This window comes from Ascidia mentula, chromosome 7, assembly GCF_947561715.1.
Source record: "Ascidia mentula chromosome 7, kaAscMent1.1, whole genome shotgun sequence".
In the NCBI taxonomy this organism is placed as follows: Eukaryota; Metazoa; Chordata; class Ascidiacea; order Phlebobranchia; family Ascidiidae; genus Ascidia; species Ascidia mentula.
The window spans coordinates 2,393,872-2,415,343 of NC_138572.1; the positions used below are offsets into that span (position 1 = coordinate 2,393,872).

The 21,472-nt window shown below is 39.2% G+C and overlaps 2 protein-coding genes across 6 annotated transcripts in view; both read right to left on the reverse strand.

The window, feature by feature from the left end:
- Positions 1–682: 682 nt before the first annotated feature.
- The window catches only part of LOC145908390 (uncharacterized), a 36,855-nt gene continuing 16,065 nt past the window's right edge, over positions 683–21,472 (reverse strand). For 2 of the 5 annotated variants that reach the window (XM_082995661.1, XM_082995660.1), the window contains exons 5-13: positions 13,886–14,102; positions 13,562–13,694; positions 12,783–12,958; positions 12,415–12,627; positions 11,997–12,230; positions 11,277–11,458; positions 2,668–2,776; positions 1,579–1,659; positions 683–1,144 (exon numbers count right to left, since the gene is read on the reverse strand). In XM_082995661.1, coding sequence (XP_082851787.1) covers positions 708–1,144; positions 1,579–1,659; positions 2,668–2,776; positions 11,277–11,458; positions 11,997–12,230; positions 12,415–12,627; positions 12,783–12,958; positions 13,562–13,694; positions 13,886–14,072 — 1,752 coding nt within the window. In that variant the 5' untranslated portion in view covers positions 14,073–14,102 and the 3' untranslated portion in view covers positions 683–707. Of the gene's footprint in view, positions 1,145–1,578; positions 1,660–2,667; positions 2,777–7,833; positions 9,189–9,621; positions 9,703–10,718; positions 10,825–11,276; positions 11,459–11,996; positions 12,231–12,414; positions 12,628–12,782; positions 12,959–13,561; positions 13,695–13,885; positions 14,103–14,734; positions 18,441–21,472 lie in introns of those variants that run through there. The other 3 variants (XM_082995662.1, XM_082995664.1, XM_082995663.1) reach the window with 3 other exon arrangements.
- LOC145908736 (uncharacterized) lies at positions 3,155–5,812 on the reverse strand. Its single transcript, XM_082996065.1, has 7 exons — positions 5,791–5,812; positions 5,467–5,599; positions 4,682–4,857; positions 4,327–4,539; positions 3,909–4,142; positions 3,228–3,409; positions 3,155–3,172 (listed from the first exon to the last, which is right to left on the reverse strand). Exons 1-7 carry the CDS (start codon positions 5,810–5,812, stop codon positions 3,155–3,157), a joined length of 978 nt encoding a protein of 325 aa, XP_082852191.1.

A 21,472-nucleotide genomic window follows, 5' to 3' on the forward strand; every position in this document is an offset into this window, starting at 1 on the left:
GGGGTAGGTGAGCACACAAGTTCGCCGATTTCTTTGGAATGCATGTGGAACAGGATACTTGCCTCTGTTCAAGACCAACATCTAACGATAGTAGTTGTCACAAATAAAAAAAAATGTGCAATTGAAGAAAGAGCAACAGCATTCGATATTTTGTTTTCCTAAAATCCACCTTTTTCCAAAAGAAAGCCATTTGTTTTGCGTAACACAGGTGGAAACTTTACAATTACAATATACTGATAACGCTGTTTAGCGAAACAGAATTTCTTTGAAGAAAAACAGCGTTTAGAAAAACAGGGCCGAAGACAATGGGACAAAGGTATAATTCCATTTTCTTTTTCTCGTCGTATAAGCCCATAAACCCGACGCAATTATATGTGGGTACGGGTACAACTGCACATTTAGGCAAAAACTGCCCAGTGCGACAATTCTGCTTCGACCAAACAAACTTATACGTTAAATTTATGAGTGTTGACGTTGAATTACATAAAAACATTAATAGAATACCAAAATCCAATACCAATATATACAAATCGTAAAGCTAAGAGGTAAAACATGCACGGTACTACAGAGCTATAGAGGAGACAGATTGCTTTTGTTTATGATCGTACAGAACACTATTTACAAGCCGTCTTTCAACTGTTCGTCTTCTTACGCAAACACTGCTTCTTAATAAAATCGCTGTCCTGTTTGGATCCTTACATAAAAAGTTAGTGGTCAACACAGATGTACCCGGTAGCCACCGAGTGAGCATCACAATCATGGGGAAATTGAGATATTTCCGTACCAGGCTGTGGGAAATCGCTCGTATAATCTTTATCCGCCGATAGAAATACTACGTCGGGGTTGGACATAACTTTCTCAGTGCGTTGGGATACCGACGGCTTAAACCTAAATGAATTATTTTCTCGATTCCTGGTCACAGGAGCTGCATGGCCGCTGTGTTCGCTTTGGCCGCTGTAAGTACCTCTTCCAGTGTCGTCAGAAATTCCAGAATAACTGAAATTTTGCGAGAAGTTGCTCCCGGGAAAGCTCAACGCAGAAGACGTCGGGCCGAAGTTACTCATGTACGAACCCCCACTTTCTAAACCGTCAGTGTATCCACCCGAGAATGGGTTCGTCTGATATCCGGAGATATAGCCTTCTTCTGCACAAAAAGTCATCATTGCCATTTCATGTGAATGTTAATTATCGCAGCTTAAAAAAATAATTTATTCGCATTTAACATGATCAGGTTTGCTCACGGCAGTGCAAAAGCGAATCTGAATCAGCAACATGGCGTCAAGTTGCATTTGTAAAAAATCGAATGGCGCGAAAAAGTTACATAGCAAAGAAATGCGCCAACTGGGCATGCTCGCCATACTTGCTACACCTGCAGTTTAAAAGTTTTAAAAAATTAAAACAGTTGTTTAAAATTTGATAATCCGGGACTATGTGTACAACGATACTTGTGGTGAACCAAAAGGTACCGCTTAAACAACAGAACCAGTGACGCCATGCGTAAAGTTTTTGTACGTTCGATAACTTGCAGGAGTTATAACACATTCCCAGTTACCAAACCGCTTAAACTCTATGTCTCACCTGTTAACGAGTCACCGTCGCTATCAGAATCTTGTTTCTCTGGGTTGGCAAAGATGTCCGTGACAGACTTGATTGGCGAATCTGTGAATACCACAGCATACGTTCAGCAACATCAGGCTTAGCCGACAAAAGTTTAATACGAGTGTAACTGCTTTTCAAACTGACCCAAATACACAGCGCAGACGAGGATCTACGTATTGGTCATGGTATATATCAGAGGAAACCGAACTTTCGCGCTATAATGCAAAAGGTTTGTTTTGTCTTTAAATTAGTTTTATCTTTGCGAAATAACGTTAACAACGACAACGTGATGAAACAGAATAAACTAAATCTTTCAAATCAACAACATCCATCGACCGTACAAGTCAAATGGCAAATGACATATTTTCCATGTTGTTGTGTATTGTAGAATGTTGCGGTAACGAAAGATCGAAGCCACAATTTGCTTCACTATTTCGGAGAATTCGCGCGTGCAGGGTCTTATTTTGGAACTGAATATTGATTTGCTCGCATGGTGACCGAAAATACTGTGTCTGTGCGCCATTAAGAGCAACATAATTTGTTTGTTCATGCGGTTTAATATTATTTTTTTTAGTATGTCTAAAAAATTTTTTCGGTTGTCGTTGAAGCAGCATGTCAGAAAATTAGTTGGTTTGCCAAAAATTTTACCACGCAACGCCTTCGCACATTAACCAAACTTCACAAAAGTTTTAACCAAAAGATACGGGAGACTTTTGCAGCAATATGAGGCTATTTGTAAATGCTAACTCGCAATACATTAAAATGACAACGATTGGGCACCAGAATCGAAATCACCGCCAACGGCGTCCTTACGTTATCAAGGCGAGTGGCGACCCCGCATTTTATACACAGACAAGGGAAAACGTTGAACATGTTCTTTTCACCATAATATTGCAGCATCAGTGTTTTGTTCAAGTGCCCAAAACTAAAGGAAAAGCTAATGTGGCCATTGGATCGCTAATTGTTTAAATATAAATTTACCCGTGTTACCAATATGACACCGTTTTTAATAAAAGCCAGTACGTTACAGCTACTTGAAAGTAAACTGCCTATGACAACCGGAAGTACCTGGTTTGACGAACGGAATGGACTCGGCAAATTTTTCTTCTTTTTCCGAGATAGGAAACCTCGGCTCTTCGCTCTCGATAGTTTTACCAGTTTCCTTTAGAACGTTTTGCTGAAAAAAAAACATAAAACATTATGGCCCCTTTGCATAGGCAATGTGGCAGCGGCATGATTAAGATAACGGTCAAACAACGGAAATGGCGCAGTGGACGCAAATTTATCTGTGATAACTTTGAATTAATGCGTTATGAACTTCCAAAATCACTCACAAAAAGCGTTAAACTATCAACGTCAGTGTGATTTTTTGTTTAAAAATATCACAGAAATATTAGTTTCGCCTTGACGGAATCGTCAGTTTCTGCGCCAAAAAAAACCTGCCTAAGGTATGAACTTTACTGGCGATTTTTTTTAAAGGAAGTTGTTTCATTTGGCGATTTAATGTTGAGAGTCTGATCGTAAATCCTATTCATAGCTTTTATTTGTGCCGACATTAACCATACCCAATCCACTGGAAGATTTTTTTCTTTTGGCAAAAACACAAATAACTTATTGATTGGACTTACCAATTCAGGTGGAACAGAGTAGAGTTTTCGTAGACGGTCTTTGATCCGTGGCCACAGGGCAAGAATGGACAAAGTCAAAACGGTTGAAAAAACGACTCCAACAAAAACCAAAAGGGTGGAAGTGGCCACTCCGTGCTGATCGTCAAGATTCCTTGATCGCGATACGGGCGATAAACCCGTTTCTGTCGAAAATGAATATAGCTTAGTGCTAAAAACGTATATATGTTGAATACTGCTCCTAATTATGTTCCTGCGACTCAAAAGGAGTAAAGGACGATCGTCACCAGTGTGTTAATAAGGTTCATTTCGGAGCCTCAGAAATATAACATATTGATTTGACGACAGGTCCGCCGGCCATCGACCTGCTTAGGCTGATTCCGTAAGCATTTTTGACATTTTCTCCAAAATACTCCTAATTCATACTTTTACAACAATCCTAAACGCACCAAGTTGTTGTGAAACAAATTCGTTAAATTTCTTTGGCCACAGCGGCAGAGAAAATAGATACATCGACATTTTGGCATGTTGAAGCATCTCTTTATAGGTACTTTTGTTACGTTGGCAAAATCCTGATTTTCGGCAATGAAATTAGGAATTATTGCTTGAACAAGGAGACCGATTAGGTAAAAAAAGTTTGGCGAACCCATGCTTTAAATCTGAGCAAAACGCTAAGGGACTTACCGTGGCCTGCCATACAGTAGTGCTCGCCATCACAACGCTCAAAGAAATAACAAAGCATGTGTTTCGGTGCAGTTGCAAATGTGAGGTTTGAATTTAATGGGAGCTCATGTTTTGTGCATGTCTTGTTTTTTACAACTTTCCGCCAATACTGAGTGATGTCGTAAACGGTACGGTTGAAGAACTGGTTGACGTGTGTTCTGTCCAGCAACTTGGCGCCATTTCTTCGAACAACGACTGCACAGAAAACATAACCTTTTCGGTAAGCTCTTCTGTTATTTTCTTAACCTCCAAAAATAGTCAAAAAATGGCAGGCGAATTTTTAGTATTTTTGGATATCTTTCAATCGAACATATTGATTCCCCACGACAAATTTTCAAGCTTCTTCATATTTTAAAACTATTTGAACATCATTAATTACCTTCGGGGAGCTCGTAGGTCCAGAGGTGACCCATACTCCATATAGCGTCATTATTGCGATCATTTTCGTTCGTTGAGTAAGTTTTAATTTTGCGTTGGATTGTACGCATGATACCCGTGGTTTCCTCTATGATGAGGCAAAATTCCATGTATGTTTTCTTCTCTACATAACATTTACGGAGTGGGGGTTTGGGAGTCACCGGTTTTTCTGTTCCTATAAAAACATAACATGGAATTTTAAAATTTTTTCGCTGTGTTTTTCGTTTAAAATAAATACAATCACGTAAAATTTAATAACCGGTCGTTTAGTCATGCACAATTGAATTCGCTTTTGAAAGCAGAAAAAGAAATCTTACCGACGGTTTTATCCGAAGGGTAATATTCCAAGAATGGTTTGGCAGAAACAAGCCATTCCCCCCTGTACGAAAGCCCTGGGAAGAAATCTCCAGCCTGATCAAAGTTAATTCTGCATTTCCCACGTTTCAAACGCACACGACAGCAAGTGGAAACCGGCACTCCGTTTTTCTCGCCCCTACACATAGAATTTCCAATGTGTATTTCGATATTGAACTAATTGACAGTAAATTCGATAAATAATTGTATCAGCAGTGTCGCTTTTTGCTCTATTTTGGGGCAAACCATGTGGTTTATAATGCTGATGTTCGAGTAATTTATTTGCAGACCATAAATTTCAGTTATTTTTTTGGCGAGTTTTTAATTTAAAGTTTCCAATGAGACATACTTGGAAGAAAGGCATTTGTGTTTCGTGACTCAACTAAAAAAACAGCTAAAACATTCATATGAAAGTAAGTATGAAGTTTTGTGAAAAAAACAGCGAAGCAATGAACCAAGTTGTTTATATTGGAAAAAACAACACTTATATTGTGCGGTATTTACGTACTTTTTTTAATTCGCAAAGCGGTGTGATGATAAGCGACCACCTCACACATTTCGTCGTTGCCAATTTGTTTGCGATTAAATAGTAATTTTACGTCAAAATTTTATTTTGTTTGCTGATGGTGAAGTGTAGGAATACAAGAGTTTCTAAACTAAAATATGGAAATATTCATGAAAGAAAAAACTGATAATTGGCATAGAAAAGGAATGTACGGTAACAGGTATCGAATAACTTGCCACTTACTTTGGCCTAAAGAAGGCAGTGATGGACAACCTGTTTCTGTTTTTAAATTTGTTGTAAGTCCACGACCATTCTTGTCCCTCCACAGCACCGAAATGTACGTGTTTTTCTTTTTTCGTCAGCCACTTCAGGTCACCTTCAAAATAAACAAATGGTGGTCTTTTTAAGTGAATTAACATAATAGGTGAGCGTATGCCTTCATAAGAGACCATTTCTTCATCAAATAACAACTGTAAAACAACCCTATTTAAAGTTTGTAAACGTTATAATTTTAAAAAGATTGAGAACGTTAGAGTTTCGGAATCAAAACTGTGTCGGTTGAAATACCTTTGCTTTGAAGTGGTTCCATTGTAAAGTCATGAAGGCGGTCTGTGCACATGGCTTTCTTGCATGCAATTGAGTTTTTATAAGCTGGAAGGTCGTGGCAATTCTTCAACTCGAAATAGCTAGCTTGCGTTTGGACAAACAAAATACCTTGAAGTACAAAATACAGAAGAAGGCTTATTCGGATCATGGCCTTACGATGATCTTGTCCGATTGAAATCTGTAATATCGCTTGCTTATTAAAAATATGCACATCCTTTAATAACAGGAAAAACAACAATAATATAAATTGCGTAAGCTGCAGACAGATGGCCATTATTTCGACCTGAAAGGTCCATCAGTGCAGCTGGTGCGACTACCAGACGACTTTGCATACAGCCAAGAAAAGACTTCCTTTGTGGTGACTATACAATCACTGTCTTCCATTGGGCACCAAACTAGGTGCAACCTTACAGAGAAAACAAGGTGGAAACACCATGACCAAGCAAAGCTCAACCAGTGCCGTCGGTCCCCGTGTCACAATAATCATATGATAAGCAAACAATAATATGATTGGCTATTGTTAAATATTTGGAAAAATTTTATGCGTCAAACGGCAAAGACTAAAATAAGAAACCTATTCTGCGCCAGGATATGCTACAAGAACTTTGAAGTAATAATGCAAACGAATTACCAATACTTTAAACTGCGGGATTGGTAATAACGAAAAACCATGAGCTAATTCACAATGTAAACTTTTATCACCTGTTCTTCCTAAATCTGTAAAGCAAGAAAAATGCCAAAAACGTAGCGCATTAACACCCGAAAATCGGAAACAAAACTTCAAATAACCTGTACATTGCTGAAGCAGGACAAGTTTATGAGCTAATGGCAACTGAGAAGACACACTGCAGTCTACAGGCAGAAGGCAGCGTTCTTCCTCTTTTTCCCCGTGTCTTTCTGCGAACAAACGCAACAAATCCCCCCGTTTCGAAACTAAACGTGAGAGAGAAGTAGGTTCATAACAACACAATTCCAGCGGGTATGCACTGAGTTTGCAGAGAATTCGTTTCTGGAAGCGAACATTTCAGACGCATTTGTAAGCTATTTCGAAAAAGCAGCAAGCCACGTCACACTGCATTTCTCTTCAATATGTGCGAGGATTATTGACAATTTTAACATTTCACTCGCCACGTGAGGATTTTTTGTCTGTTGTTAAATGACTAAGGTGTTTGGGGGGCGGTACAGCAAAAAAGTTTGAGAAACACAGCTCTAATTTATGTAAGCAGGTGTATTTAGAAAATCAATTTCGTTAATAATTATTAGTCTATTGAAGTGGAATTTCATATCCGTTTGCGTGTAACAGCATAAAAATGATGATGTATTTTGACCTTGAAGATAAACAAACCGCCAGGACCCAACAATCCTTTAATTTACGGCGACTAGCTACTGAAAAGTTTCAATAGCATTTGTGGGCTGTTATATCGGTAAAAGCGCTTATAATTGTCACGACAATTTGGTGGTTGGAAATTACATCATTGAAAAAGCGACGGATCATAAACAAGACATACGATGATTCAACAAGCGCAACCTTCAGATGATCCCAAGCATCTACGATTTACACCAACACGATTGCACTTTTTACGTCTGTTGATAGGGATTAAAGGAAAGGAAATCTTGAGGACCGAGTTGGGGTTTGCGTTTTGCTTTGGTATTTTTAATTTTGGTCGTGCCATAAGCAGAGAAGTGCAGATTAGTGTCAAAAGACTGATACAGATTATTGTATTGTAAAATCAATTAAGTTACCACAAAACGAGGAAAGGTGTTATGTTTGTATGCCACTTTGAACTATTGTTTTTTTGTCCTCTAATTTCTACAATGAAAAGTTTGTTTTTTCCCAAAGTCCCAAAGTCAATATTAATGGCGTGCACGCTTTGCCAACGAACAAACACACCGTAACCTACATCGGAGGAAACACCGAAAAAATTCATAGATGTTTTCACATGAGATGCAGGCCGAAAATGCTAAAAGACAAGTTAAGAAACAAGCTTTCACAAGGGTATTTTATTTCAGCTTAGAGATAGAATGACCTCATTAGAGAAAGTTTGAGGCTGACTGTAGGGTATATGCATCGTCTATAACAGAAAAGAGCCCGAATATGAGGAGCGTAAGAGCGGCAAAAATAGTTAGCAGTTGCAAAGGTCGATATGGGCGGCGTAGGCATAAATTACAAAGCAGCATCTTCGTTACGGCGCGGGGGTTAGGTGAGCACACAAGTTCGCCGATTTCTTTGGAATGCATGTGGAACAGGATACTTGCCTCTGTTAAAGACCAACATCTAACGATAGTAGTTGTCACAAATAAAAAAAAAATGTGCAATTGAAGAAAGAGCAACAGCATTCGATATTTTGTTTTCCTAAAATCCACCTTTTTCCAAAAGAAAGCCATTTGTTTTGCGTAACACAGGTGGAAACTTTACAATTACAATATACTGATAACGCTGTTTAGCGAAACAGAATTTCTTAAAGGAAAACAGCGTTTAGAAAAACAGGGCCGAAGACAATGGGACAAAGGTATAATTCCATTTTTTTTTCTCGTCGTATAAGCCCATAAACCCGACGCAATTATATGTGGGTACAGGTACAACTGCACATTTAGGCAAAAACTGCCCAGTGCGACAATTCTGCTTCGACCAAACAAACTTATACGTTAAATTTATGAGTGTTGACGTTGAATTACATAAAAACATTAATAGAATACCAAAATCCAATACCAATATATACAAATCGTAAAGCTAAGAGGTAAAACATGCACGGTACTACAGAGCTATAGAGGAGACAGATTGCGTTTGTTCATGATCGTACAGAACACTATTTACAAGCCGTCTTTCAACTGTTCGTCTTCTTATACGCAAACACTGCTTCTTAAAAAAACACCGCTACATTATATAAAATCGCTGTCCTGTTTGGATTCTTACATAAAAAGTTAGTGGTCACCACAGATGTACCCGGTAGCTACCGAGTGAACATCACAATCATGGGGAAATTGAGATATTTCCGTACCAGGCTGTGGGAAATCGCTCGTTTTATCTTTATCCGCCGATAGAAATACTACGTCGGGGTTGGACATAACTTTCTCAGTGCGTTGGGACACCGACGGCTTAAACCTAAATGAATTAGTTTCTCGATTCCTGGTCACAGGAGCTGCATGGCCGCTGTGTTCGCTTTGGCCGCTGTAAGTACCTCTTCCAGTGTCGTCAGAAATTCCAGAATAACTGAAATTTTGCGAGAAGCTGCTCCCGGGAAAGCTCAACGCAGAAGACGTCGGGCCGAAGTTACTCATGTACGAATCCCCACTTTCTAAACCGTCAGTGTATCCACCCGAGAATGGGTTCGTCTGATATCCGGAGATATAGCCTTCTTCTGCATAAAAAGTCATCATTGCCATTTCATGTAAATGTTAATTATCGCAGCTTAAAAAAATAATTTATTCGCATTTAACATGATCAGGTTTGCTCACGGCAGTGCAAAAGCGAATCTGAATCAGCAACATGGCATCAAGTTGCATTTGTAAAAAATCGAATGGCGCGAAAAAGTTACATAGCAAAGAAATGCGCCAACTGGGCATGCTCGCCATACTTGCTACACCTGCAGTTTAAAAGAAATTAAAAAAGTTGTTTAAAATTTGATAATCCGGGACTATGTGTACAACGATACTTGTGGTGAACCAAAAGGTACCGCTTATACAACAGAACCAGTGACGCCATGCGTAAAGTTTTTGTTTTTGCACGTTCGATAACTTGCAGGAGTTATAACACATTCCCAGTTACCAAACCGCTTGAACTCTATGTCTCACCTGTTAACGAGCCACCGTCGCTATCAGAATCTTGTTTCTCTGGGTTGGCAAAGATGTCCGTGACAGACTTGATTGGCGAATCTGTGAATACCACAGCATACGTTCAGCAACATCAGGCTTAGCCGACAAAAGTTTAATACGAGTGTAACTGCTTTTCAAACTGACCCAAATACACAGCGCAGACGAGGATCTACGTATTGGTCATGGTATATATCAGAGGAAACCGAACTTTCGCGCTATAATGCAAAAGGTTTGTTTTGTCTTTAAATTAGTTTTATCTTTGCGAAATAACGTTAACAACGACAACGTGATGAAACAGAATAAACTAAATCTTTCAAATCAACAACATCCATCGACCGTACAAGCCAAATGGCAAATGACATATTTTCCATGTTGTTTTGTATTGTAGAATGTTGCGGTAACGAAAGATCGAAGCCACAATTTGCTTCACTATTTCGGAGAATTCGCGCGTGCAGGGTCTTATTTTGGAACTGAATATTGATTTGCTCGCATGGTGACCGAAAATACTGTGTCTGTGCGCCATTAAGAGCAACATAATTTGTTTGGTTCATGGGGTTTATTATTATTTTTTTAGTATGTCTAAAAAAAATTTCAGTTGTCGTTGAAGCAGCATGTCAGAAAATTAGTCGGTTTGCCAAACATTTTACCACGTAACGACTTCGCACATTCCCCAAACTTCACAAAAGTTTTAACCAAAAGATACGGGAGACTTTTGCAGCAATATGAGGCTATTTGTAAATGCTAACTCGCAATACATTAAAATGACAACGATTGGGCACCAGAATCGAAATCACCGCCGACGGCGTCCCTACGTTATCAGGTCGAGTGACGACCCCACATTTTATACCCAGGCAAGGGAAAACGTTTATCGTGTTCTTTTCACCTTTATATTGCAACATCAGTGTTTTGTTAAACCCAATTACGTGCCCAAAACTAAAGGAAAAGCTAATGTGGTCATTGGATCGCTAGTTGTTTAAATATAAATTTACACGTGTTAGCAATATGACACCGTTTTTAATAAAAGCCAGTACGTTACAGCTACTTGAAAGTAAACTGCCTATGACAACCGGAAGTACCTGGTTTGACGAACGGAATGGACTCAAATTTTTCTTCTTGTTCTGAGATGGGAAACCTCGGCTCTTCGCTCTCGATAGTTTTACCAGTTTCCTTTAGAACGTTTTGCTGAAAAACAACATAAAATATTATGGCCCCTTTGCATAGGCAATGTGGCGGAGGCGTGATTAAGATAACGGTCCAACAACGGAAATGGCGCAGTGGACGCAAATTTATCTGTGATAACTTTGAATTAATGCGTTATGAACTTCCAAAATCACTCACAAAAAGCGTTAAACTATCAACGTCAGTGTAATTTTTTGTTTTAAAATATCACAGAAATATTAGTTTCGCCTTGACGGAATCGTCAGTTTCTGCGCCAAAAAAACCTGCCTAAGGTATGAAATTTATTGGCGATTATTTTTAAAGGAAGTTGTTTCATTTGGCGATTTAATGTTGAGAGTCTGATCGTAAATCCTATTTATAGCGACTTATATTTGTGCCGACATTAACCGTACCCAATCCACTGGAAGATTTTTTTCTTTTGGCAAAAACACAAATAACTTATCGACTGGACTTACCAATTCTGGTGGAACAGAGTAGAGTTTTCGTAGACGGTCTTTGATCCGTGGCCACAGGGCAAGAATGGACAAAGTCAAAACGGTTGAAAAAGCGACTCCAACAAAAACCAAAAGGGTGGAAGTGGCCACTCCGTGCTGATCGTCAAGATTCCTTGATCGCGATACGGGCGATAAACCCGTTTCTGTCGAAAATGAAAATTGCTTAGTGCTAAAAACGTATATATGTTGAATACTGCTCCTAATTATGTTCCTGCGACTCAAAAGGAGTAAAGGACGATCGTCACCAGGGTGTTAATAAGGTTCATTTCGGAGCCTCAGAAATATAACATCTTGATTTGACGACAGGTCCGCCGCCATCGACCTGCTTAGGCTGATTCCGTAAGCATCTTTGACATTTTCTCCAAAATACTCCTAATTCATACTTTTACGACAATCCTAAACGCACCAAGTTGTTGTAAAACAAATTCGTTAAATTTATTTGGCCACAGCGGCAGAGAAAATAGATACATCGACATTTTGACATGTTGAAGCATCTCTTTATAGGTAGTTTTGTTACGTTGGCAAAATCCTGATTTTCGGCAATGAAATTAGGAATTATTGCTTGAACAAGGAGACCGATTAGGTAAAAATAGTCTAGTATTAAACGGCAATGCGGACATTTGCAAAAAAAAGTTTGGCGAACCCATGCTTTAAATCTGAGCAAAACGCTAAGGGACTTACCGTGGCCTGCCATACAGTAGTGCTCACCATCCGAACGCTCAAAGAAATAACAAAGCATGTGTTTCGGTGCAGTTGCAAATGTGAAGTTTGAATTTAATGGGAGCTCATGTTCTGTGCATGTCTTGTTTTTAACAACTTTCCGCCAATACTGAGTGATGTCGTAAACGGTACGGTTGAAGAACTGGTTGACGTGTGTTCTGTCCAGCAACTTGGCGCCATTTCTTCGAACAACGACTGCACAGAAAACATAACCTTTTCGGTAAGCTCTTCTGTTATTTTCTTAACCTCCAAAAATAGTCAAAAAATGGCAGGCGAATTTTTAGTATTTTTGGATATCTTTGAATCGAACATATTGATTCCCCACGACAAATTTTCAAGCTTCTTCATATTTTAAAACTATTTGAACACCATTAATTACCTTCGGGGAGCTCGTAGGTACAGAGGTGACCCATACTCCTTACAGCGTCATTATTGCGATCATTTTCGTTCGTTGAGTAAGTTTTAATTTTGCGTTGGATTGCACGCATAATACCCGTGGTTTCCTCTATGATGAGGCAAAATTCCATGTATGTTTTTTTCTCTACATAACATTTACGGAGTGGGGGTTTGGAAGTCACCGGTTTTTCTGTTCCTACAAAAACATAACATGGAACTTTAACGAGAAAATTTTAAAAGTTTTTCGCTCTGTTTTTCGTTTGAAACAAATACAATCACGTAAAATTTAATAACCGGCGTTTAGTCATGCACAATTGAATTCGCTTTTGAAAGCAGAAAAAGAAATCTTACCGACAGTTTTATCCGAAGGATAATATTCCAAGAATGGTTTGGCAGAAACAAGCCATTCCCCCCTGTACGAAAGCCCTGGGAAGAAATCTCCAGTCTGATCAACGTTAATTCTGCATTTCCTACGTTTCAAACGCACACGACAGCAAGTGGAAACAGGCACTCCGTTTTTCTTGCCCCTACACATAGAATTTCCAATGTGTATTTCGATATTGAACTAATTGACAGTAAATTCGATAAATAATTGTATCAGCAGTGTCGCTTTTTGCTCAATTTTGGGGCCAACCATGTGGTTTATAATGCTGATGTTCGAGTAATTTATTTGCAGACCATAAATTTCAGTTATTTTTTTGGCGAGTTTTTAATTTAAAGTTTCCAATGAGACATACTTGGAAGAAAGGCATTTGTGTTTCGTGACTCAACTAAAAAAAATAACAGCTAAAGGATTCATATGAAAGTAAGTATGAAGTTTTGTGAAAAAAACAGCGAAGCAATGAACCAAGTTGTTTATATTGTAAAAAACAACACTTATATTGTGCGGTATTTACGTACTTTTTTTAATTCGCAAAGCGGTGTGATGATAAGCGACCACCTCACACATTTCGTCGTTGCCAATTTGTTTGCGATTAAATAGTAATTTTACGTCAAAATTAATTTTTGTTTGCTGATGGTGGTACAAGAGTTTCTAAACTAAAACATGGAAATATTCATGAAAGAAAAAACTGATAATTGGCATAGAAAAAGAATGTACGGTAACAGGTATCGAATAACTTGCCACTTACTTCGGCCTAAAGAAGGCAGTGATGGACAACCTGTTTATGTTTTTAGATTTGTTGTAAGTCCACGACCATTCTTGTCCATCCACAGCACCGAAATGTACGTGTTTTCCTTTTTTCCGAAGCCAATTCAGGTCATCTTCAAAACAAACAAATGGTGGTCTTTTTAAGTGAATTAACATAATAGGTGAGTGTATGCCTTCATTAGAGACCATTCCTTCATCAAATAACAACTGCAAAACAACCCTATTTAAAGTTTGTATATGTCATAATTTTAAACAGATTGAGAACGAAAGTGTTTCGGAATCAAAACTGTGTCGGTTGAAATACCTTTGCTTTTAAGTGGTTCCATGCGCATGTCATGAAGGCGGTCTGTGCACTTGGCTTTCTTGTATGCAGTTGAGTTTTTATAAGCTGGAAGTTCGTGGCAATCCTTCAACTCGAAATAGATAGATTGCGTTTGGACAAACAAAAGACCTTGAAGTAGAAAATACAGAAGAAGGCGTATTCGGACCATGGCCTTACGATGATCTTGTCCGATTGAAATCTGTAATATCACTTGCTTATTAAAAATATGCACATCCTTTAATAACAGGAAAAACAACAATTATATGAATTGCGTAAGCTGCAGACAGATGGCCACTATTTCGACCTCAAAGGTCCAATCAGTGCAGCTGGTGCGACTATCAGACGACTTTGCATACAGCCAAGCAAAGACTTCCACTTTGTGGTGACTATACAATCACTGTCTTCCGTTGGGCACCAAACTAGGTGCAACCTTACAGAGAAAACAAGGTGGAAACACCATGACCAAGCAAAGCTCAAACAGTGCCGTCGGGCCCCGTGTCACAATAATCATATGATAAGCAAACAATAATATGATTGGCGATTGTTAAATATTCGGAAAATTTATGCGTCAAACGGCAAAGACTAAAATAAGAAACCTATTCTGCGCCAGGATATGCTACAAGAACTTTTGAAGTAACAATGCAAACGAGTAACCAATACTTTCAACTGCGGGATTAGTAATAACGAAAAACCATGAGCTAATTCATAATGTAAACTTTTATCACATGCTATTGCTTGCGTTGCCTGTTCTTCCTAAACCTGTAAAGCAAGAAAAATGGCAAAAACGTAGCGCATTAACACCCGAAAATCGGAAACAAAACTTCAAATAACCTGTAAATTGCTGAAGCAGGACAAGTTTATGAGCTAATGGCAACTGAGAAGACACACTGCAGTCTACAGGCAGAAGGCAGCGTTCTTCCTCTTTTTCCCCGTGTCTTTCTGCGAACAAACGCAACAAATCCCCCCGTTTCGAAACTAAACGTGAGAAAGGAGTAGGTTTATAACAACACAATTCCAGCTGGTATGCACTGAGATTGAAGAGAATTCGTTGCTGAAAGTGAACATTTCATACGCATTTGTAAGCTATTTTGAAAAAGCAGCACGCCACGTCACACTGCAATTCTCTTCAATATATGCGAGGATTATTGACAATTTTAACATTTCACTAGCCATGCGAAATTACGCTTCACTAGAAACTCTACACAAACAATTCGTGAAAATCCTTAAGTGATGGCCGCCTTCCTTTTCATTTTTGGCGTCACAGCGAGGAAGGTTGTCGTATCGTGGAACCAAAAAAACTTTAAATATGCTGTGATTGGACCTCCGTTAGCTGTCACATCTTTCTCAAGCAAAATGCAAACAAAACGTACCAGAGTAAAATTAAACATCGGGACAATAGCGACATGACTGTACAACCGCTTAGCCATGGACTACAAGAATAATGAGCACAGAAAAAACATCTTTTCGCTCGTAACAACAATCACGGCCATTGGTCGGCTCAGACCATGACTAACGATGGCCCAACGAAAACACTGTGTGTTATTTTATTCTATATAGTCCACAAACAACGAGATTTGTGGTCATAAGTTTAAAGAGGTTCTAACCCAAAGCACACCAGACGTAATGTAAAATAAATAAGTTCAGAACTGGCACAAACACCTATAGTTCAGCACTACCTCGCGGTCCTATTTATAGAAATCCACACAAAAGTTTGGGAATGGGTGTTGGCGTTCGACGTGACACTAAAACGTTCTGACCATGTGTGTGGGCCACGTTTTGTTGCGTACCACACGGTACAAGGTGTGGCTGGACAGAGACCTGAACATTATTTATGCGAGGTTATTTGTCCAACTCGCAGGCACGTATATAGTATCCTTTTTTGGGCAACTGTACGTTGGGGATGAGGAAATTAAACTCTCCACCGTGTCCACCGATAAGCGGTTGAATTTTACAAGACGGCATTTCCGTCATAGCCGTTCAAAGGGAACTTACTTGAGAATGCAGGTGCGTTGGTGCAATTCAGCTGTATAAAAATACATATCAATTCATGCGAAGACAAACAAATCGCGAAAGATTACAGTGTTTTGGAAAAGCCAGAAAAGTGCAGCTTAAATATAAGACCACCGGCGTGGCAAGACCGGCGATTTCGGAAAAAAATATTGACGAAGTCATTTGGCAATAACAGCAATGTCCACAGCTTTGCCAAACAAAGCGATTCACACAAAGCAACCTTTTTTGTTCCATTAAAAAGATATCAAAGCAACCACCTTGTCTGAAAATTTAGTTCGTAAATATTATGCATATATCAGATGTTAAGAAGAGAAACTATGTGCACTATATCAAAATCAAAAGACCCTAACATCCAAATGTACAGTTCCTTTTTCAACAAAATTTTCAAAAAAATTCACACCTAGTTGAACCCCCAGGGTAGATTGATAAAACTGCAAAGCTTTTTTGAAACAAAGACCTTTTATTCACGCTATATTACTTTGTCCGTGTCAAGAGTGACGAAGCACGTTGGTCAATTAGGTTGTATTTACTCTCCTGGCTTGCTTGTCAATGAAATAAATATTAATTTGTCCGTGTTAGCACTTACATCACTTTTCTATTATGCGCCCATTGATTGTATTGATTTTATGCGTTGCAAATGTGCAGAGGGCGTAATTTAAAGAATGAAAAGTTTCCAGTTTTAGATGCTTTTTGGGATCATCCGGCTTAAGACATTCACCCTGGTTTTTGGGATAATCCCCCTTAGACATTCACCCTGAACTAAGTGTGCGCAACCCAAACAGCAATGCGTGCTATTTCGTTGTACACTAACTAACTATACATTCGTATAACCTATATTTCGTGGGTTATTTTTATACCTGTAGTCAAACGCTTGTTTCTACGTTGTTCCGTCAAATACAACAAACAGTGAAGAACGACATTTTGAAAGTAGTTTCCAACATTCTGGGAGAAATTCAGCCTGCGTTTCAGTTTAAACGAATCGGGTGCCAAATCTGCTACCTTGGTACGGAACAATGCACAACAAGACAAGCGGAAGTAAACCGTAGACGAAATGCGGCATACACAAGATGAGGTATAAATAAAAAAGCCAAAGCTAGAATGCTGTTCATCATAATCCTGGTAAACGATTCAAACTCATAGTTTGAGTTCCTGTATGAGTTCGAAACGTTTACCAGCATTATATCTTTGGCTTTGTTATTTAGACTACTTAGCTCCAGATACTTTGCACACAAGATGAGGTAATGTTGCAAATGGTTTGGTGGTAATCGGCCATCCACGTTTTTTTGTACAGCTAAAAAGCTGCCAATACCACAAATCTAAAGGAATTAGGATATCAAACAAGCCTTTGAAAGCAACCGACGTAAACAATATATAGATACGAAAGTATCCACATAAGAACGCAACTAAAAACTGCCACCGCCATTTACCACTGAAGGGCAACCCACAATAGTTTGGTGTTGTTTCAAACCGCGGCTTGTACAAATAATTGAAAGATAAAAAAAACTCCGACGTGGACAAGATGACAACACCTTTCAGTTATTCACTACACAAAGGTTATGCAAGACTACAACAGGAAAAGCCACCTGGCACAAACAATAGACTAAATACAGCACCTGTTACATTTGGAAACCCGATGGGGCTTCCAAACCATGGTATATAAAACATAGAACAACGTTTTATGCCTGGGCTCCGTGTAAACATAAAACCGAGGTATGTAAACCATGCACTTGATTGGGACCAAGCGCCATAAATGGCGAAAAAAAAACAGAAAACAACTCGACGCCCATTTAACAAAACCTTCAAAATGGACGAAGAAAGTACAACGCGTCTCGAATTTTTTCAAACTACAATTGCTTTGTTTCAGCTGCTGAAATTCGGTTGCATCACCTGAGACCTTGCGCAACAGGAGCTGTTACATGCCCACGCAGAATTCTCCACTCACAACCGCAAAACAACAACTTCCTTTGAAGATGGGGCCTCATTATAACAACAAAAACGGATTAGGCAGGTCATGTGTGGAACTTTATACCGGATTGTTTTCTCTATGATGTGTGAAAGTTTAGCGCCTCCACAGAGTGGGCTAACTATAGCCATTAGGAACCGGACCTATCAGCAAGTTTTGGAAACTATATATCGCAATGTCACGTATTCAAAACCAAAGGGCTCAGTAGGGGGTGTGGGAATTTTTGACTTGTCGTAATTCGAATATTTGTTTATATTTTGTTTTAAACTTGGTCTTTCTACTCTTTTACATTTACACCTGTCTTTCTGACGCCTTTGCTATTTATCTCACTTGCTTTTCGTCTTTCAACTTGCGCTACTAAGTCTCCTTTGTCGCGTAATCGCAGCAATCTCTTTGGTACTGCCTCGTCTGATATCGCCCTATACATTTGCGACTCTTTCCACAAATAAACAGATCATAGTTTTCGGTCTCCTAGATCATGGTTTTCAATCTAACAGATCACAACGTGATCTCATAGATCACGGTATTCGGTCTAACAGATCGCAATGTGATCTTTCAGATTTGGTCTCATCGACCAGCACAGATCTAAGTTTTGTTCCGACAGGACCTGCAGGCAGCATGTTGTCTCATTGGAATTTCCGGACAGGTTTGATGTTGGGTTCGCGGTGATGCAATTTCTGCAAAATCTTCCGACATACCAACTGCGACCCTTCAGGGGGCTCAGTATCACAAAACGCTTTGGTTCGCCGGATTACTGTTAAGGTTGCTGTACACAGAATGCGTATTGCGTTAACATGCGTAAATCGCATCCGAAAACGGATCGACAGATTACGTACGTAAAAGGAACAACTTTTCGTTCCGAACCATCCGTTAAAGGACACTGTACACATAATCCGTTATCGTACGAATTTACGCTTGGTTGCGCATGTAAACAAAGGACCGATGACTGCTGAACAAAATCAGCACTGCTATCGTGAAATGCTATTTTAGCAAATTAGAAAAACAAAATTAGGCAATCCAATGGAGCAAGGATGGAGACTACAATGCATGCAAGGATTTTTCGTACAGTGAGAAAATATGTTGCAATAATTCCTTACTCATAGCTTCCACGACTGATCGCTTTACAGAAGAAAATACAAATATACGGGGTTTGATCGTAAAATGAAATGTGTTGATTGTTTGCAAATGATTGATTTTTTAAGGTGATTGGCCTTAAATTATTCGAATTAGTACTTTGAGGTTTTTTAGTTGTTCGGAAATCAAAGCATTGGTTGCGTGCAAAGTTTCACCCAATTGTTCCAATGCAAAATCATTGTAGTTAAATGATATAAATTATTTTACATATCATCTTGCTAAGTTAAAACACTATTACGGATATATCCACAACCGCAGCCTTCCTCCTTCTCTTTTTACCAACCGAACTGGGTGAACAACCAGCTAATGCTTGTGGAATCACTGATCTACAATTTGCAACTTTATTCGAACTTACGTACTCGGCGACACGAATCCCGAATACCTTTACTTATTATTGGCCGAGCGTTGTGAGGTTTGCAAAATTACACCAATGCCATAAGTGCTGCCACCGAGTGGGCAGTAATAGTCTGAATCAATATACGCCAGCGGGCGATCTTCAGACTCACTGTTAAAAGTTGAAGGCTTCCGTCGTGACATTTGGCGACAAAGCAGTAAACCTGGTCGTGAATAGTTGGTGGGTACAAAATCCCAGGAGTTCGCAGAGAAATTTAACTGACTTTCAAACATGCGTTTACCACTCGAAAAACGTGCGATAAATGTGTGTTATGCACATGCTTTGAAGTAATCTTGTAAACTTCGTTGTCGAACGCCATTAATGACTGCAACCAGCATCTAGACCGGTTGTATTAAACACGAAAGGAGGGCGAAAATCCAACAACAATACAGTGAACAAAATACCTACACAGAGTCTAAATTGAAACAACTTATGTCTTGGAACAATCCTCTAATTTATGCCAACAGATTTTTTTTGGAAAAATCGATTTTGCTTATCTTAGCATCATCAATTTTGTATATACAAATTCTACAAAAATTCCATTCAAAATAATAGAAATCAAAAACGGATAATGCTTAGATAAGCGAAATCGATTTTTCTAAATACATCTGCTGACATAAATTAAGAGGTTTTTGCTTCAACATACAAATCTATTGCAGTAATTTCCTGTCGCAGAATAAAATACTATGCCTATTCCACACAGTTAATAAGCAAGTATTTTTGAAACAAATAACTTCAAAATGGAAAATGTCACAAATCGGAATTTATCAACTCATGAAACTATGATCAATACTTGCGTCACAATACTACGCAGTACCCAAAGAGTACAACCATAGTTCAACCGGTTATCAAATGACGCGGTACAAAACACAATAGGCGGCACAAATGGTTCCCTGCCTCGGCATGGTTGGAAAAACATCCACTGATGAATGGAACGCACTGGGCGAAAAATGAGATCAAACTCATCATGGTTTTGCAGTGGCGTTTAAGACGCAAACGGCAAACAATAATGCAAACGCGTTAAAGTGGTGTTAAACCCTGAACACACAGTCGGAACCAACGCTGACTTTGTCTTCTTTGACAGCATGCCACGTACTGAGTGGATTCCCAGTGATTGATGGCACACCTGGATTTGGGTTTTGGCGCCGCAGAAGTGGAACACAGGTCAAATTGCGGAAAATCGGTGTTAGGTTGCAGCGGTCTAAGCAGCAAATCGGCAATTTTGACATTTGTTACGCATCAGGTCCTCAAGGTTGGGATTCAACGAACCATAAACAGTTAATGTTGACATAGTTGTTACGGTTTCGTCACTTGCCGCAGAATGTTTTTGAACATAAGCAGAGACTAGACGACGCTTTCGCTAAGCTGTGTTGTCAAATAAACAGGACATAGCGTTATTCGGAAGGAAAAAATCGCGAATTTCGATCGGTGTAAGAATGCGCAGACCAACGACACAGGTTGTATTTCAATAGGTATCGGAAAATAGCCTTTTAAGAGAAAAGGAAAGTGAGCGATTGTGCACTGGTCAACACATAACCCACATGATAAAATTAGAATTGCAGATTGGCAAGCACTGTTTACGTCTCCCAAGCACCGGCAGTTTCAATTTCTGTTTTTCGTACGTCAACATAGTACGTTTAGGCCAGAATACTCCCGTGGCCACTGCGGCGACGAGATTGCTCCTCACCAACACAAAGCACAGGCTATTACTGCAGGAAACGAATATACAGTCTGGAGTAAAACTTTAGAACCAACACGCACAGTTAACAATACGACGTAAAGTGTTCTGAAGGAGTTTGCCCAGTTGGCGAGATAGACGATGTGATCGGTTTTCTTACGCCGATGAATACAGTTAGTGTAAACATGGAAGCAAGTGACAACAATGGAAAAGTGAAAAAAGTGTCAACAAAACCAGGGTATTTTATAATTTCTGACTCGTGCACGTGGCCCTCGAACTAAAAACTGTAGCCAGACGAAAAGATCAACAGATCCCAACCCCTTGTTATTGGCACACTTGCAACAGTCAAGCAAAATAGGCTGCACGGTCCGTTGCGGTCCATTACTGACA